Source organism: Cervus canadensis, chromosome 29 (assembly GCF_019320065.1).
Source record: "Cervus canadensis isolate Bull #8, Minnesota chromosome 29, ASM1932006v1, whole genome shotgun sequence".
Classification (NCBI taxonomy): Eukaryota; Metazoa; Chordata; class Mammalia; order Artiodactyla; family Cervidae; genus Cervus; species Cervus canadensis.
In genome coordinates this window covers 42,705,609-42,723,001 of record NC_057414.1, presented here as the reverse complement: position 1 = coordinate 42,723,001, position 17,393 = coordinate 42,705,609, and the positions used below count along the sequence as shown (strand labels likewise).

The window sequence follows — 17,393 nt, the reverse complement described above, 5'->3', positions numbered from 1 at the left end:
CTCTGTAAAATGGGGTGATAATGTTCCCTTTGCAAATTTGGCTGTTGTGATCATTAACCAAACCCAGGGATGGAAGCAGGCTGGGTGGTGGTGGTGGTGATACTAGCAGCATAATCATAGTACTTCCTGGAATTCTGGCCACTGAAGCTGGTGGGAGAGAGATTTCTGGACAGGCACAAATTTGTTGAATTCATTCATTCAGCAAATATTTATCAAGCACTTGTCAAGTGCTTTTCCAGTCAGCCTTCCATTTTGAATGGGATTAGGGCATGGCCTCCAGTGCACCTCAGAGGCTGTTTGAATCCTGGTTTTCCACAACTCACCAAGGGTGTGAGCCTCAGCAAGGCTCTTGGCCTCTTTGAGACTCAGTTTCCTCATCTGTAAAATGGGAATAATAATAGTGGTTCCATTTTCTGAGTGTTAATCCCTGTGAAGTTCACAGATCCTTGCCTGGCACAGAGTAAGTGCTTAATAATTGTTAGCCATTAGTTTGATTATGCCAGTGGCCATCCCTGGGTCTCACTCAGGCCCGGGACAGTGCTGACCCACCAGAACCCATGTGGCAGTGTCCTGCCCACCAGGCATTGTGCTCCCCCCCCCCCACCACACAGCCCCCTCCTCCACTTTCCAAATGTTTTCACACTCCCCGTCCCATTGGACTTGTACACTTCCTGAGGGCAGGGTCTGCGCTATGGCCCCCTTGTAGAGCACCCCTCCTCCTTCTCCCAGATAGGGATCCTAAAGCCTTTTCACACGGCAGGCATATCAGGGATTAAATCCTCAGTGCCAGCCACCTGGCTTCAACTCTGGTCCATCCTCCTAACCCCACCTCTTGGAGAATCCCTCCTTCAAGGTCCCAGGAGGGACCCCCCACTCATAATGGGTACTTGCTATTCAGGAGAAAGAGCAGCATCATGAACGGTTTTGTGAGATAAAGAGGAGTTCTCCTGCTAGCCCACAGAGGAAGGTTTTGTGTTGGAGGAAACATGTACCCCCAAGGCCAGAGGGGATGAAAGGAGGGCTTACCCCCCACATTCCACAGCCCCTCCACCTTACTCCTAACACACTCAATGGGGCTGGGCTCCTGTGACCCACTGGAAGACTCATGCCTTCTACAGGTGAGAGACACACTTCCCTCTCCTTCATAGGGACCAGACATGGACTCTGAGAGGTGTGAATATGAACATTTTTCAATTACGCATTCAGAGCTACTGTTCATTCATTCATTCAATATGCATTAATTGAACACAGACTGTGTGCTAGGTCTTGTTCTAGGTACTGGGGATCCAGAGAGAAACAAGGGCAAGTGTGGTCCTCAATTTGCTGACATCCTAGTGGGACGAGACAGACAAACAGCAAATACACAGATAATTAGGGAATTCCTTGGCACTCCAGTGGTTAGGACTCTCGTGTTCACTGCTGACAGTGTGGATTTGATTCCTCATCAGGGAACTAAGATCCCACAAGCTTCTCAGTGCGGCCAAAAATAAAAAATAAATGAAAGCAAATATACAATAGTTATACAATATAACACAAGGTAATGATTAAGAACATACAGCGACTGAACTGAAGCCTCCGAGGTTGGGAGGGGGATAGGTAGATCGGGGAGGCCAGTCTCAGGAGCTGGCCAGGAGGAGGGAGGTGTCTGGGACAAACTTCCAGGCTTCGCAGGGAGGTGGTTGAGGAAAGCGGGGAAGGTGTGAAGGGTCTGGAGGTCATAGCACTATTTCTCTTTTTATTAAGGAGGCCGGGCAGGACCCAAAGGTGTGCAGTGCACCAGGAAGAATGGGAGGGCTGGGCCTTCCACTCGCCTCATAAAACACCGCTGTTTTATTTACATTGTACCAAGAGCTGGTACCTCTGTAACTTAAGAGGCACATGAATATATTGTCCTTCAGTCGCTAAGTCTTGTCCGACTCTGGCTTTGCCACCCCATGGACTGCAGCACACCAGGCTTCCCTGTCCTTCACCATCTCCCGGAGCTTGCTCAAACTCATGTCCACTGAGTCGGTGGTGCCATCCAATGGTCTCATCCTCTGTCGCCCCTCCTCCTCCTGCCCTCAGTCTTTCCCAGCATCAGGGTATATCTTGGAGTCGAGGTGGACTCCATCGGGAAGTACGCATTGAGGTGGGGGACTGGGAGGGCAGGGCTGCACCCGACCCTGGCGACTCCTGAGGAGACCGACAAGAGGAGCAAGACGGGGAGCCGGCTCGAGTCTGCGGCCAGGCTGCACCATTCCAACCCCATCTTCATCCCGGCCCCTGCCCCTCTGCCCTAGAGGGACCCGAAGTTCGGAGGGGCGGGGCTCGCCCAGGGCCCGCCCCAGTGCCCCTGGAGTCTTCGGCCGCTCTCCTCGTGCTCCTGGCCACCAGGCTCCAGCCTGCAGCCTCCAGCCCCGCCCTTCCACGCGTGACCTCGGCCCCGCCCCCGTGAGCCCCGCCCCGCCCCCTGCCCCCCCGCCTCTTGCTCCTCTGTCACTTCCTGATTCCCGCTTCCTGCTTCCCAGAGACTGGGATCCGGAGCCACCCGAGGACGGTGCTGCAGCCTCTCGGCGTCCCTGGTGAGCGCGATGGATGGGGCTGGGGGCGCGGGCGGGGGTGTTGGGCGGGACTTCGGGGGCAGATCGCGGGGAGCTGGGATGGGGGTCGCAAGTCTGAGGAGCACTTCCCCTCCGCGGCGCCCCACCGTCAGTCCCAACTCCCCTTGGCTGCTCAGTCTCCCCGCTGAGGAGCCAGAATCCTTGAAGTTAGACTCCTGCTTCACCTTGGACCCGGTTCCGAGCGAGCTCGGAGGCTCGGCGGCTGGGAGCTGCGCCCCGACCCCGCCCAGTCCTGCCGGACCTCCTGGACCGGCCTGGGGCTCCCTGCACATTCCTGCAGGCACTGCACATTCCGTGGGACCCAGCACTGTGGCCTAATGCAGCGCCCCAGCAGAGATCATTCCTGCCTCTTCTGTCTGTCCTCCCCATCACCCTGCTACCAAATCCTGGGGGGAAAGGGTCCTGCTGGCAACTGAGACCCACCAAGAAGCTAGGCTTGCACTGGCTGGGCACCTCCCACCTCCCCCACACATATCAGAGCCTGGGAGAGGCCCCCCAAACCCCTCAGGTCTCAGCAATGGCTTTGCTGGAGGTCAATGCATTTATACCTTCAGGTCCCCCTTGAAGAGAGGCAGCCAGTCCTGTACTGTGAGCCTATTTTGTAACCCGGGAAACTGAGAGCTGGGCAGGTTATAAGGACCAGATCGTCGGCTGCATCCTCCCCACCACCCTTCCTGGAGCCCTGGGAGGGTTAGGGGTTGTCGGCATGGGCAAAGGCTGACCTATGCTTCTCCACCCTGCAGTCATGTTTCGCAAAGTGGTCCGGCAGAGCAAATTCCGACATGTGTTTGGGCAGCCTGTCAAGAATGACCAGTGCTATGAGGACATCCGAGTGTCCCGTGTCACCTGGGACAGCACCTTCTGCGCCGTCAACCCCAAGTTCCTGGCAGTGATTGTGGAGGCCAGCGGGGGAGGCGCCTTCCTGGTGCTCCCGCTAAGCAAGGTGGGCCCCGTCGCAGCTGGGGAGAGACGGAGGCAGCTTGCTTACATCTGCCAGGTCTCCGCGCACTTCACAGCCCATAAAGTGCCCATCCCCACACTGTTGGGCAGGCGCTAGAATCCAGATTTACTGCCCAGGAGGTGCTAACACACATGAAGAAGGTGTGGTTTTTTTTTTTTTTTTTTATTGCCAAGGAATCAGGGTCAGAGGCAACTTTTCCTGCTCACCTGGTGACACCTGTGAGATGGAGGTGGGTCAGGAGCAGGCAGAGCGAGAGTCACACCTGGGGCACCTGTGTGCCAGGCGGGCGGCATCACCCCCTGTCATTCCGCGCCCATGGAGGGGAGGACTCAAGCTCTGGGAGGGACGGAGCCTCCTGGGGCCCCCTTGACAGCCTCCCCTCATGCCTGCAGACCGGCCGCATTGACAAGGCCTACCCGACAGTGTGTGGACACACAGGACCTGTCCTGGACATCGACTGGTGCCCCCACAATGACGAAGTCATCGCCAGCGGCTCGGAGGATTGCATGGTCATGGTAAGGCGTGGGGCGGTGGTGGGGCGGGGTTGCAAGTGTGGTTCAAGGCTCCTGGCAGCGGGGCCAAGCAGGGACTTCCGCTGACCTCCCCTCCTCCCCCTCCCCACCCCCGCGCCCCGACAGGTGTGGCAGATCCCGGAGAACGGGCTGGTCTCCCCGCTAACAGAGCCGGTGGTGGTGCTGGAGGGGCACACCAAGAGAGTGGGCATCGTCACCTGGCACCCAACTGCCCGCAACGTGCTGCTAAGCGCAGGTGTGCACTGTGGTCCCTGGCCCCGCCCCCTGGCCACTGGCCCCGCCCCCTCGCCACGCCCCTCGCCACACCCTCTCCCAGCCCCATCACACGTGAAAGCTGAGGCCCACGGAGGTCGAAACGCCGGCTCTGGTGCCCAGAGGGTGGTCAGAGCTGACAGCGCCCCCGCCTGGCAGGCTGCGACAACATGGTGCTCATCTGGAACGTGGGCACGGCAGAGGAGCTGTACCGCCTGGACAGCCTGCACCCCGACCTCATCTACAACGTCAGCTGGAACCGCAACGGCAGCCTCTTCTGCACCGCCTGCAAGGACAAGAGCGTGCGCGTCATCGACCCCCGCCGGGGGACCCTGGTGGCGGTATGCGGCCCGGAGGGTGAGGACGACCGCGGACCGGCCGAGGGGCTCTCTCTGGGCACTGCACAGGCCAATCCCTCCGTCTCCTCCGCAGGAGCAGGAGAAGGCTCACGAGGGAGCCCGGCCCATGCGGGCCATCTTCCTGGCCGACGGCAAGGTGTTCACCACGGGCTTCAGCCGCATGAGCGAGCGGCAGCTGGCGCTCTGGGACCCAGTGAGTGGCTGTGGCCTCCCTGAGGGGGCGGACACAGGACAGGCTCCACCCTGGGCAAGCAGGGCACAAGTCACTTGGAGAGGCCTGTCCCTCGCAGGTTTTCAGCCTGGCCCCTGAGGCATCCAGGCATCCAGGACCCCAGCCCTGCCGGCCCCTTCTCTCCCTGTCCCTGCTCTCTGGCCTCCCCGGCCTGCCTCCACATCTGCCCTCAGCAGTGTTCTTGGCCCCTGAAAGGCCCTCCCTCCTTTGCTTGTCTGTTTCTACTCTGGCTATCCTTGGAGCCCCAGTGCAGAGGCCTCCCTCCTCCAGGAAGCCTCCCAGCCCTTCCTCTGAAGTGCTCTGTCCCCCAGCCTTATCCTGTATAGTGACCTCCAGGGGTCCCCCAGGGAAGGGGCTAGTGCTGCCCTGAAGCCTGGCTCCCTGGGGACTTTCTCAGCACCTGGTTGGTGGCCTGGAAGTTGTCCGAAGGCCTGGAAGAGGCAGGGAAAACTGGGACTACTGGGTGGAGGGGAGCCAGCGGGGCCCAGTGGGGCACAACATGTGGGCAGAGGGTAAGAGTGTTAGGGGCAGTGCTGGCTGGCATGTGAGGCTGGTCAGGGCCAGTGTCGAAGCAGGGCTGGGATGGTGAGGGGAGGAAGCAGGTTCTGACCTGGCCCGATTGCCCCTCAACCCATGTGCCAGGAAAACTTCGGGGAGCCCATGGCCCTGCAAGAGTTGGACTCTAGCAACGGAGCTCTGTTACCCTTCTATGACCCTGATACCAACGTGGTCTACGTCTGCGGCAAGGTGGGGCCAGGCAGGGTGGGGGTGGGGTGGTAGAGAAGAGAGGCAGGCCCTGGTGCTGACCCCTGCCCCTCCCGCTCTCCAGGGCGACTCCAGCATCCGGTACTTTGAGATCACAGACGAGCCCCCCTACATCCACTTCCTGAATACATTCACCAGCAAAGAGCCCCAGAGGGGCATGGGGAGCATGCCCAAGAGGGGCTTGGAGGTCAGCAAGTGTGAGATTGCCCGGTAAGAAGGGCCGCTGAGGAGGCCAGCTGTAGGGGGATAGGGCTGGGGGCGGGAGCTGGACCCTAGGCGCCCAGGGTGAAAGGTCAGATCACAGGAGGCTGCTCAGAAACAGGAGCTGGCCCACGGAGGCTCCAGAGTCGGGGTCAGGCCATGGGAGGGCCCAGGGGAAGGACGATACGGAGAGCAGAGGGAGCCAGGAGAGCTGGTAGAGGGGCAGGTTCCACCCACGGGGTCTTCCCTCCGCACCCTTTCCCAGGTTCTACAAACTGCACGAGCGCAAGTGTGAGCCCATTGTCATGACGGTGCCAAGAAAGGTGAGGCCGCCTTGTTCCTGCCCACCTGCTCCCTTCTCTAGCAGACAGACCACACGGGGGTGACCGAGGTGAGGCCTGTGAGTGGGACATGGCTAAGTGCGAGTGTAGTCAGTGGGCCGCATGGACGCCAGTGTGCCCCACCGGGGCAAGCAGCGATGAGACACAGGGTGAGCTGAGGCCTTGCTCTGGACGGACGCGGGGCAGCCTCCTGGCTGGGGTACGATCTTCATGAGGGGTGGGTGGTAAGCCAAGCGAAGGCACGGAGGTGGGAGCGCTGACAGCCAGGAGTCTGGCTGCAGGGGAGGCTCCCAGGAGGTGAGGGTTCAGCCATGTGTGGCTTGGCCTCGGGGCCCCAGCTGAGAGCCGTGAACGAGCTCCATTTCTCTGCAGCCAGCATTAACTGAGTGCTGTATAGCGTGCCAAGCCCGTCCAGGGAACGGGGCCTGCCCCAGTTCACAATCCACAGGGCCCTGACGTGGCTCCCGGAGTCCCATAAAGCACAGAGCTGGCCCCTGCTTGGGGAGGTGGGAGGAGTCTTCAGAGGGAAGAGTCTTCAGAGGGAGCTGTTAGTGGCATCCGGAAGGGAAGTGAAAGGACAGATTGGAGCTTTAGAAAGGTCACTAGGGGTCAGGCCATTGGAAGACGGGTTGATGGGCTACCAGCCTGGAGGTCAGAAGAGTGGCAAGGAGGTGTCTGCTCAGGGTCCAGAGGACCCTGCAGGTGGGCCCCCAGCTGACCCGGGCCTCCCTCCGCCGCCCCCGGGGCAGTCGGACCTCTTTCAGGATGATCTGTATCCAGACACGGCCGGGCCCGAGGCAGCCCTGGAGGCAGAGGAGTGGGTGAGCGGGCGGGACGCCAGCCCCATCCTCATCTCCCTGCGGGAGGCCTACGTGCCCAGTAAGCAGCGGGACCTGAAGGTCAGCCGGCGCAACGTGTTGTCGGACAGCCGGCCCGCCACGGCCCCTGGTACCCCCCGCCCGGGGCCCTCCGCGCCTGCGGCCTCCACCAACATCGCCGCGCTCAGCGGCAGCCTCGCTGGAGCTGGGGTATGTACCCCTTGGCGCGGGGTGGTGTTGCCCAGGTCTACTGTGCCTGCCCAAACCGTTCACTGCCCTCTCTGGGCCCCGGGCCCCTGCCTTGTGGTAGATGTGGGGAGGGCTGCGGCCCCGCAACGCCGGGCCCCCTGCTGGTGTCCCCGCAGGAGGCTGGGAAGCTGGAGGAGGTGATGCAGGAGCTGCAGGCACTGAGAGCGCTGGTCCAGGAGCAGGGCGCGCGCATCGGCCGCCTGGAGGAGCAGCTCGGCCGCATAGAGAACGGAGATGCCTAGGTCCCCGGCCCGCGGACGCTGCTCCCCGTCACCTCCTCCCCCACCCCCGTCTCACTCAGCCTCTGTCACACTGACTGCGGGCGGGCTGCCCCCCTGCTCCTGCTGAGGGTTTCTGGGGCAGGTTCTGGGGGGGCCCTCCCGCGGGCCCAGGCTGGAGCCACCGCCAGGCTTTGGGCTTTGGGCAGCGTTACTGTTCGAGGATTTTTGTACCAAGGAGCACTTCTATTGTGAGGGACCACCTCCCCCGCCTCCAGCCAGCCCTCCTGCTCCCTGCTCTGAGGAAGCAGGAGGGTTGGGCTCTATATTTTCATTCCAAATAAAATGCTGTTTCTAAAAACCAGGCTGGCCCTTCTGCTACAAGGGTGGGGCTGGGAAAGGAAGCCTGGGCACCTGGGGACACGGGACACCCCCAGGGCTCACAGACACGAGAGAGGGGGCCCTGAGCATCCCCCCCCACCGTTTTCCCTGACATCTGTCAGGTAGGAAAACGGAGGCAGAAGCCCCGCGGATGCCTCCAGGGCCTGCCCTGCTTTGAGCCGGATGCCCAGTTCCTCCTCCTCTCGGAGGCCGGGCCACAGGCCGCATGGCCCCAGCCTGGTGGGAGGAGAGGTTGCTGAGGATCTGCTGTGAATCAGGGTGGTCCTGAGAGGCCCCAGGGGCCTGCCGGGGTCCCATGTGGGAGGGCTGGGCAGGGTGTTCTGGGCAGGAAGCGGAAGTGCCGATGAACCCCAGCTGCCGTGCTGCTCTCATTTTGCACTCGACACAGCCAGAGCTGGAGGTGGGAACCCAGCGCTGAGAGGCGACGGCCTGATGGTGAGCATGGGGCCTACTGGGTCCTGGGGGCAGGGGCTGCAGGAGGTCAGGGCTGGAACGTCTGGGCCCCCGGGGAGCTAAGGAAGGACCCCCCACAGGGACACTGAGCAGTCAGGTAGGGTTGCTCGTGGGCAGAGGCAGGTGACCCGGGCGGGACAAACATGGGGCGGAGACTGGGCCTCTCTCTCACCTCACCTTAGACCTGGGCCTCCCTGGGATTCAGGGGGTGGCCCTCAGCACCCCACTCTGTGTGCCCAACACCCCCCCCCCAAGACCCCCCAGAGGGACTCTCACCTGCTCTGCTCTGGAGCCTGGGACACGCGCACCGTCTGGACTTGCATCCCAGGTGCCAGGGAGCCAGGCAGGCAGGCAGCCGGGTGGGGAAACGCCTGCCCGCACCTCGGCACCCCTCCCCCCTCACACCCCCCACCTGCCTTGTTCCGACCGCAGGCTTCCTCCGGCAGCTGCACTCGCCTCCCCAGCCCCTGGCCCTGCAAGCCTGAGGCCCCCAGGGACGCAGTCGAACGGAAACGCTGCAGCTGGGGCAGTCCCACAGCTGGCAGGAAGAGGGGTCTCAGTGACCCCCGTCCTGGGACTTGGCCAAATGGAAGGAAAGAGTTGCCTCGGGGTTGGGTGCCTCCCTCCTGGGCCTCAGGAAGAGCCAGCCTTGCCTTCCTTCCCTTCCATCCCCCACCTCCCGGGGGAGGGGGGGCAGAGTCTTAACCCACTCAACCAATATTTCTTGAGCCCCTACTCTGGGCTAGGAGTCGTTTAGGTGCTTAAGCCAAAACGATCCTTGTCTTCCTGGTGGGAAGATAAAACGATAAGTATGGCACACAAGCAGAGCGATCCCCCTGTGTTGGGGAGGGGTGGGTGAACAGGGCTGGGCCGCAGGGGTGAATGTCAAGGTAGGCATCCACGGAGGTGAGGCCTGACTGAAGGCACCCTGAGCCAGGGCGAGCAGGGAGCCGGGAGGCTCTCGGGGGGACGGTGTGTTCCAGGCTGAAGGTGCAGCCAGGGCACAGGCCCCAGGCAGGAGCAGGCTCCGGTGGTGCAGTGGGAGGCAGCGGGGCACGGGTGGCCGGCTATCGCAGAGCCAGGACGGACCTTCGTGACTGAGTAAGCACTTGGGCTTTTCAAACTTGCCCAAGAGACAACCAACCCAAGCAGTGAGCCTCTGCCCGTCTCCCCACAGGATCTGCCCTGCACCCTAGGGCTCTGGATGCTCCTGGCCCTGCCCGGGGCCCTGGGCTCGGGCAACAGTGCCCCGGACTCCAAATCCTCAGTCACTGTTGTCCTGCTGCTGCTGCTGCTCCTGCTGCTGGTCGCTGGCCTGGCACTGGCCTGGCGCCGCCTTAGCCAGGACTCGGGGGGCTACTACCACCCGGCTCGCCTGGGCGCCGCGCTCTGGGGCCGCACTCGCCGCCTGCTCTGGGCCAGCCCTCCAGGCCGCTGGCTCCGGGCCGAGCTGGGCTCACCAGATGAGGACCCAGAGCAGCAGGAGGACGAGCCAGACGTGGAAGATGACTACGATCTGGTCAGTGGCCGAGATGAGCCCGGATCCCAGGAAGAGGAGCGGCAGGGAGAGGGGCCCAGCCCGCCGCAGGCCCCCGAGTTGGCCGGGACAGCGCGCGACGATGATGTGGAGGGTGGCCTGGGCCTCGGCTGCCAGGGGCCAGCAGGCTCAGGGGGCAGCGCCGAGGCCCTGCTGAGTGACCTGCACGCCTTCGCTGGGAGCGCGGCCTGGGACGACAGCTCCCGGGCAGCTGGCGGCCAGGGCCTCCACGTCACCGCGCTGTAGGCACGGCCCTGTGGCCACACCCCAGCCACCGTCCCTCTGCTTCCGAGCTGCCGCAGCTGGACGCAGCTGCCCTGGACTCAGGTCACCCCCGCTTGGAGAGCCTTGGACTGTCACGCCCGCCCCAGCCCCCCCGGTAGTTCTGTGCCCAAGTCTGCATATCCCTGGCCCCTCCAGCAAGGCCATTCATCCCCAGGGGCTCTGGGCGGAAATAAAATCCCTCCAGCTCCACGGATCTGTGGTCCTGTCATGACCCTTCCCATCCCTGAGCTGGGATTCGTCTGGGCACCACCCCTGCCCCGGAAGCCAAGGAAGAGCCAGGTCGGTGCCATGATTTGATACTTTTAATTCTCCAAGGGCACGGCTCAACTGCAGGAGGCCAGGCGGGCAGCCCGTTGACCGGCAGCCACAGCCTGCAGCCCCTGGTGGTCATGATTCCAGGGTACGGCCACCCCAACCGAGACCCACTCACACCAGTCACTCCTGCACCCCGAGGCACAGCTCCGGGTCTCTGGAACTGGCCCAGGGTCCCGCCGCCCGCATCCCCACCCATTCTCTTAGCGCCCAGGGCGCCCGCGGCCCCTCTTGGACTTCTTGGTCCCTGAGGGGGGTCGAATGGGGAGGGGGGCGGTGCTCGGGGGCGGTGGCGGAGGCAGCAGGGGAGGCAGCGGGGGCTCCACGAGCTCCTGTGGGCCAGGGCTGGGCCGGAACCCCTCGAAGGGCGAGAACTTCAGGGGGCTGCAGGGGAAATCGAGGCCAAATCAGCATCTTCTGGCCCAGGGTCAAGAGAGGTGACTCTCCCCCCTTGCTCCCCCGCCTGGAGCTCAGGCTGTGTGGTCACGTGCCCACCCACAGGAGTCCCCGCAGTAGACGGGCAAGCGGAGGCTGAGGCTGGTCACGAGATGGCCAGGGCGGCCCTGGGGCTGGCGGCACAGCCACAGCTGGAGCCGGCCACGCCCCCACGGTACCTGATGGGGGTCCGGGGGCTGCTGTTGAGGCGCCTGGGGGAGCGCAGCTTGGGCTGGAAGGAGAAGCCCTCCTTGATGCTGTCCAGGACCGAGGGCGCCACGTACGTGAAGCCCTGGGGCAGAGGCCGGGCCGGGCGACACCCAGGGTCAGTGGCTCCCCGGCCCTGGCCCAGCCCTGGCCCCTGGCCCTCAGGCCCCCGACCTCACCAGGAAGGCCTGGTTGGCACTCTCACTCAGCGTCGTATCGTCTGGACTGTCCACCGGCGTCTGCCTCGTGAAGTGGGAGTCAAACTGGCTCACGTCCTCCTCCGACTGCTGTGGGTGCCCGGGAGGGAGGGTCAGAGGCATCCAGGAAAGGGGCCCCCACCCACCCCTAGGCCAGCGGTGCCTCCACTCACCAGGGAAGGCCGGAAAGGGGGGTCCACACGGCGGGCCAGGAGGTCGTCCCAATTAACGTGCCGGAAGAAGGGGTGCCTCTGTGAGTAGAGTGCCCAGGAACATGCCAACATTTCAAACCCTGGCTCCCTCAGAAACACCCTCTGCCCTGAGGCCCCGCCCGCTGCACCCAAGCACCCCGGGAGCTCAGCCGTGCCCCCTCACGATGGTTTCACCTGCACATCAGCAGCGTCCCCGGGGCCCCCTCCAATCCGCTGGTTAGGATTCCGCTTCAGAAACTGCAGGACAAAGGCAGAGGGTCAGGGTCTCGGGCAGAGTTATGGACCAAGTGTGCTGAGATGGGCCCGGGGGAGGGGAAGAGTGACACGGGGGTTGTGGGTTGTGGTGGGGGCTCTGGAGTATGGTCTCCCTACTGACACCCTCAGGATTTCCAAGGTTTGGTCCAAAGGCACCCCCTTCTCCACGAAGCCTTTGCAAAGGTGTCTGGTTGCTGGCATCGCCCCAAGGGCAAATTCATGGGGGTACAATCTGGATGGGGCATCTGCCCTCCCAACCTCGATCCCCGCCTTTTTGAGGAGAGCAGCTAGTCTCACTGATTAGGACTCGGGCATGGCAACCCACTTCAGTATTCTTGTCTGGAGAATCCCACGGACAGAGAAGCCTGGCGGGCTACAGCCCATGGGGTTGCAAAGTGTCAGACATGACCAAAGCAACTTAGCACGCAGGCACAGAGACTTGTCCAGGGTTGGCAGCTGGTCTGTATGACAGCTGACGTCTCGGACCCCATAGCAAGTGCTCTCTTTCCAAACGTACAGTGTTTGGTGTGTGTGTGTCAGCGGGGCGGGGGGTCCAGCAACCCCGACCCAGGGAGGTTCAGGCACGCATGCAGGGCTTGGGAGAGAAGATGGGGCAGGACCGAGGGCAGGAGGGAACCCACCTTTTTGACAAGATCCCGGGCGTCCGGGGTGAGGTAGGGGGGCAGCTCCAGCTTCCCTCTGATGATCTTGTCCATGGTTTTCTTCCGATTCTCTGCAGTGAAGGGCGGCTGGAGAAGGCAGAGGGTGAGAGGCGCCTTGCAGGCCTCCCATGGGCCGCCCCTGCCCCGGGAGGGGCCCCTCCTCCCGCCCCGACGCCCACCCTCCCGAGGAGGCTGGACTTGCCGATCCAGTGAGCATGTCGTACATCAGGGCCCCCAAGCTCCACCAGTCCACCGCCCGGTTGTGGCCACTGCGCACCAGAATCTCAGGGGCCCTGGGGGCCAGGTGGAACCGCCAGTCAGACCAAGCCCTGCCTGACTGTGCTGCCCGCCCCTGGGCCCCGCCGGAGGCCACTTACATGTACTCGATGGTGCCGCAGAAGGTGTGGGTCACGGCGCCCTCATGGATCGACTCCTTGCAGAGGCCAAAGTCCGTCAGTTTGATGTGGCCTGAGGGAAAATGTTAGAGAGTCAGGGCCCAGCCCCGCTGCCCTCCATGGGGCTCAACCCTCCCCACACCTGCGCACCCTGGCTGTTGAGCATGATGTTTTCAGGTTTGAGGTCCCGGTAGATGATGCCTTGGGAGTGGAGATGGCCCAGGGCCAGTGTGATCTCTGACAGGTAGAAACTGCAGGGACAGGACAGAGTGAAGGCCAGGGTGGGGCTGGAGCCAGGCCCAGGCCCTGGACCCCCTCAGGAGAGAGGCAAGAGGTAACACCCACCAGGCCGTGTCTTCTAGGAAGATGCCTTCTCGCTCCAGGTGCGTGAAAAGCTCACCGCCTGTGACACAAACACGTTAGCAGCTGCGTGCCGGGACCAAGCTCCTCTGCTCGCCGAGTGTCGGTTTGTTCTCGGGGAGAGTGGGGCTCGGAATTCCTGCCCTACCTGCCTCCCAGAGCTGCCGTGGGGATTCAATTCAATTCAGCAAACATCTACCGACGCCTACTCGGTGCCCGGCCCTGTGTGGGGTGAAGCTGGGGACAGAGATGAAGAGACCCAGCCACAGCCCTCAGGGCGCTCAGTCTAATGGGGAGACGGACACACACGGACGCTCGGATACGCCAGCCGGAGGATACCGCTCCGAGAGCCTAACCCCAAAACCCTCACTGAGGGGGCAGGCGGACACAATCCAGCCCCACGTGAGCGGACAGAGAAAGTCCATGGCAGCGGTGAGACTTAAGGGCATGCAGAGATGGCATGCAGGGAATGAAGCCCCCGGGGTTCGTGGGTACAGCTGGGGTCAGCAGGAAGAACAGGCCCCGATCACTTCCCGGCAAGCAGGAGACACCGGGCCCAAGGAGGCCATCCAGGCAGGTACGGGGAGGCACGGAGCTCTGGGCAGGAGTGTGGGGACGATCCCGTGCTCTGAGATGCCAACCCTGGGATTCGTGGAGAAGACACTAGGAGGGAGTGAGCTGGAGCCTTGGAGGCCAGTGAAGAAAGCACTAGGATTCCTCCCCTCCCCGCAAGAGAGCAGAGAAGATGGACCCTGTAGAGAATAAGCCACCTGGACTGGGGTCTAACTGGATGCAGGGCACGGAGGAGAGAGGACCAGGACATGACAGAGTCGTAGTGGAAATGGACAGAACAACCCTCTGGACATCTCTACCAACTCCCATCATTCCCATTTACCCCAACACAGGGGAGGAACACAAGAGGCTCTGGACAGACGTTTGCTGAATAAATGAATGTATGCATGCATGAATGGATGGATGGAGGGATGGATGAGGTGGGGGCCCCTCGCCATTCTGCTCCCCACATCTCTCCCAGTTCCCTGCCAGAGCTCCCTGCACTGGTTGCCCGCCCCCGGCTGCGTCCCCGTCCGTACCGCTGAGGCACTCAAGGATGAGGTAAAGTTTGCCGCCAGTCTGGAAGGCGTAGGCCAGTTCCACAATGAAGGGGTGCTTCACCGACTCCAGAATGTTCCGCTCAGCCCGCGTGTGTGCCGTGTCCTTGGCGTTGCGCACAATTTTGGCCTGCAGAGGCAGGGATGGGTTAGAAGGTGGGTGCCCAGAACTCCCTCAGCCCCTGCAGTCATGACCCTCCCTGGCCAGCCTCTATCACCCCGCTATATTTCTCCACAGTCTACTGCTCTCAGCAACCATGCTTTCCAGGGACTGGTTTATCCTAGTAGCATGGCTATCTGATGTGAAGAACCAACTCATTGGAAAAGACCCTGATGCTGGGAAAGAATGAGGGCAAAAGGGGAAGGGGGTAGCAGAGGATGAGGTAGTTAGATAGCATTACTGACTCAATGGACAAGAGTTTGAGCAGCCTCCGGGAGATAGTGGAAGAGAGGAGCCTGGCATGCTGCAGTCCATGGAGTCACAAAGAGTCAGACATGACTTCAGTTCAGTTCAGTCACTCAGTCATGTCCGTCTCTTCGCGACCCCATGAACTACAGCAAGCCAAGCTTCCCTGTCCATCACCAACTCCTGGAGCTTGCTCAAACTCATGTCCATCGAGTCGGTGATGCCATCCAGCCATCTCATCCTCTGTTGTCTCCTTCTCCTCCTGCCCTCAATCTTTCCCAGCATCAGTGTCTTTTCCAGTGTCAGTTCTTCCAAGAAGCAGAACCCATACGGACATGACTTAGCGACTGAACAACATGGTGTTTCTCAACCTCTGCACTCATGATGTTTGGGGCAGACGATTCTTTGTGGTGGGGGGCTATCTTTGCACTGCAGGATCTTTAGCAGAATCCCTGGCCTCAACCCACTGGGTACCAGTAGCATCCCCCCTCTAGTCATGACTCAAAAATGTACACAGACATTGCTAAATGTCCCCTGGGAGGTCATAGGGTCCACAGTTGAGAAGTGCAGCAAAACAACATAATCGAAATTGACGATAAACAAGCAAATGTTCAAGACAGTGACCATCTCCTCTCCCACATTCACTGCTGTCCCCGAAAAGCCCAGCAGAGTGCACTGGGAATGGCAGTCACTCAGTGATGAGCTGTAGGCAAAATGAATGACTCACCTTCCTCAGGACTTTCATGGCATATATTTTGCCCAGATTGCTGCCCTGTACCTTTCGCACCTGGAACACCTGTAGGGCAGGGGAGACAGGATCAACCTCCCTCTCCATACCTATCTTCGAAAAGCTCCACCCTGAAGCTCTGGTCCTGGGACCAAGAAAGCCTAGGCCCACCCAGGGGTGGGGCAGTAAAGATTTCAAGTCCAATTCTGAGAGGATTTGCTCTTCCTTCCTTCCCTCTGAGTTCAATCAGAGGCTGATTTACAAGTCTAATTTAATTTTTGTTTTTAATGTTTTGGCAGCTTCACAGGTGGGATCTTAGTTCCCCGGCCAGGGAAAGAACCTGCACCCCTGTACTGGAAGTGCAGAGTCTTAACCACTGGACCACCAGGGTAGTCCCTACAAGTCTAATTAGTTCTGAGACCCTTTGGTGCAGCAAAACTGAGGCTATGAGGCCAGTCACGAAGGAGGAGAGCCAGTACCTTGCCATAGTTCCCCTTGCCCAGCACACGCAGCAGCTCAAAGCAGTGGGGACCGATGCGCTCAGGGCCCGGGTTCACACTGCTCTCAGTCAGCTCCACCTCCTCATAGTGTCCCACAGGCCTGCAGACACAGGAGGTTAACGGGGGCAATGCGCTCCTGCGCTCCTCAGGTCCCCTTCCCCAGCCCATTCCCTCCTCCCCCAACACGACCCTCACTCACTCCAGGCCAGCCGCCCTCAACTCCGCGAGGGGACACGCGTCCTGTGAGAAACCGAGGGGTAAGAGCCAAGGGAGCGGCCAGGCCCCCTCTCCCCAAAGCTGGACTGCTTAGCCCAGAAGAGAGGGTCAGGAACGGAGCCGACAGGCGATGGACCCGGACTGGGGAGGGGAGGCGAGGGCAGGATAGGGAGACGCAGGGGAAGGGCCGGGAGCGTGCAGGATAGATCGGGGTGTGGGGAGGGTCAGATCTTAACAGTGGTTGGGATCTGAGACAAACCAGCGTCTGCGGGAGTCGAGCCCACTCTGCTACGGGGTGCCCGGGCGATCCCACCGCCTGGACGACGGGATCGAGCCGGGACCAAACGGCGCCCGGGCGGACCACTCACCGCTGGGCTGAGCTCTGGCTCGCCCTCGCCTTCGCTGCCTTCCTCTGTCTCCAGGTCCAGGTCAAACACCGCCGCCATGGCTGCGCCGGCCCAGCGGGCCCACCGGCGCGCACCCAGCTGCGCTCTGACTGACAGGCCGGGAGCCTGGGGGCCTTACGTCATCACTCCGCGACAGCCTCGCGCACCTATGACGCAAGAGACTGCCCCGCCCTCGAGTCTGCGGCGGGAAAAGATGGCGTCTGCCGTAAGGCATCTCGGGAGTGGTAGTTCCAGAGTGCTGAGATGCCGAATCCAGCCGGACCCAGGTTTCGGCCGGCCGCTCCGTCTTCCCAACACTGCTCCCCGGGGGCGGCACCGGACGAGAGCCTCCTGGGAGGCGACTGTTTTGGTTCTGGGGCGAGTTTGGGCGTGGATAGTCGGAAGTGCATGCAGGTTTGAGCGTAAACACAATTCCCAGCCCCGGTGGAGCCCTGCTCTGCCGGGCTGTCTGGGTGGCGGCGAGAGGCAGGTCCAGTATCTCTGTTCGACCCTGAAGGGAACCGGCGGCTGCATCACGACTTCGCTAATGTGCCTCTCGGCTGGAGGACTTGAAAGTCAGAGCATTTACTGCTCCGTACTCAGCTCACTGCTGGGCTTTGTTGCCAGTGAAAGTGATGCTGAAGTGGGTTGCCATGCCCTCCCCCAGGGGATCTTCCCGACCGAGGTATTGAACCTGAGTACTTCCTGGTGGCTCAGATGGTAAACCGTCTGCCTGCAATGCGGGAGACCCGGGTTCAATCCCTGGCTCGGGAAGATTCCCTGGAGAAAGAAATGGCAACCCATTCCA

At 61.7% G+C, this 17,393-nt stretch overlaps 3 protein-coding genes across 4 annotated transcripts; 2 read left to right on the top strand and 1 right to left on the bottom strand.

Annotated features, from left to right (window-relative positions):
• The first annotated feature begins 1,980 nt into the window (after positions 1 to 1,980).
• On the top strand, positions 1,981 to 7,890 carry CORO1B (coronin 1B). Its single transcript, XM_043451948.1, has 12 exons — positions 1,981 to 2,116; positions 2,508 to 2,561; positions 3,344 to 3,543; positions 3,954 to 4,076; positions 4,200 to 4,329; positions 4,506 to 4,687; positions 4,779 to 4,898; positions 5,580 to 5,684; positions 5,767 to 5,912; positions 6,169 to 6,226; positions 6,994 to 7,272; positions 7,428 to 7,890. The coding sequence occupies exons 1-12, from the start codon at positions 1,996 to 1,998 to the stop codon at positions 7,551 to 7,553; spliced, it is 1,644 nt and encodes a 547-aa protein (XP_043307883.1). The 5' UTR covers positions 1,981 to 1,995; the 3' UTR covers positions 7,554 to 7,890.
• Positions 7,891 to 8,212: 322 nt separating this feature from the next.
• Positions 8,213 to 10,397, top strand: LOC122430963 (protein tyrosine phosphatase receptor type C associated protein). Its single transcript, XM_043451952.1, has 2 exons — positions 8,213 to 8,366; positions 9,562 to 10,397. Exons 1-2 carry the CDS (start codon positions 8,364 to 8,366, stop codon positions 10,165 to 10,167), a joined length of 609 nt encoding a protein of 202 aa, XP_043307887.1. The 5' UTR covers positions 8,213 to 8,363; the 3' UTR covers positions 10,168 to 10,397.
• A 93-nt stretch (positions 10,398 to 10,490) lies between these two features.
• Positions 10,491 to 16,740, bottom strand: RPS6KB2 (ribosomal protein S6 kinase B2). Of its 2 annotated transcripts, XM_043451949.1 has the most exons (15): positions 16,568 to 16,736; positions 16,183 to 16,223; positions 15,963 to 16,083; positions 15,484 to 15,552; positions 14,333 to 14,480; positions 13,227 to 13,284; positions 13,032 to 13,132; positions 12,864 to 12,954; positions 12,689 to 12,779; positions 12,466 to 12,573; positions 11,744 to 11,806; positions 11,531 to 11,608; positions 11,340 to 11,447; positions 11,133 to 11,245; positions 10,491 to 10,902 (listed from the first exon to the last, which is right to left on the bottom strand). In XM_043451949.1, the coding sequence occupies exons 1-15, from the start codon at positions 16,643 to 16,645 to the stop codon at positions 10,722 to 10,724; spliced, it is 1,449 nt and encodes a 482-aa protein (XP_043307884.1). In that variant the 5' UTR covers positions 16,646 to 16,736; the 3' UTR covers positions 10,491 to 10,721. The 2 variants fall into 2 exon arrangements, with proteins under 2 accessions (XP_043307884.1, XP_043307885.1); XM_043451950.1 differs by lacking the exon at positions 11,531 to 11,608 and having other exon boundaries at positions 11,340 to 11,444; positions 16,568 to 16,740.
• Positions 16,741 to 17,393: the final 653 nt, after the last annotated feature.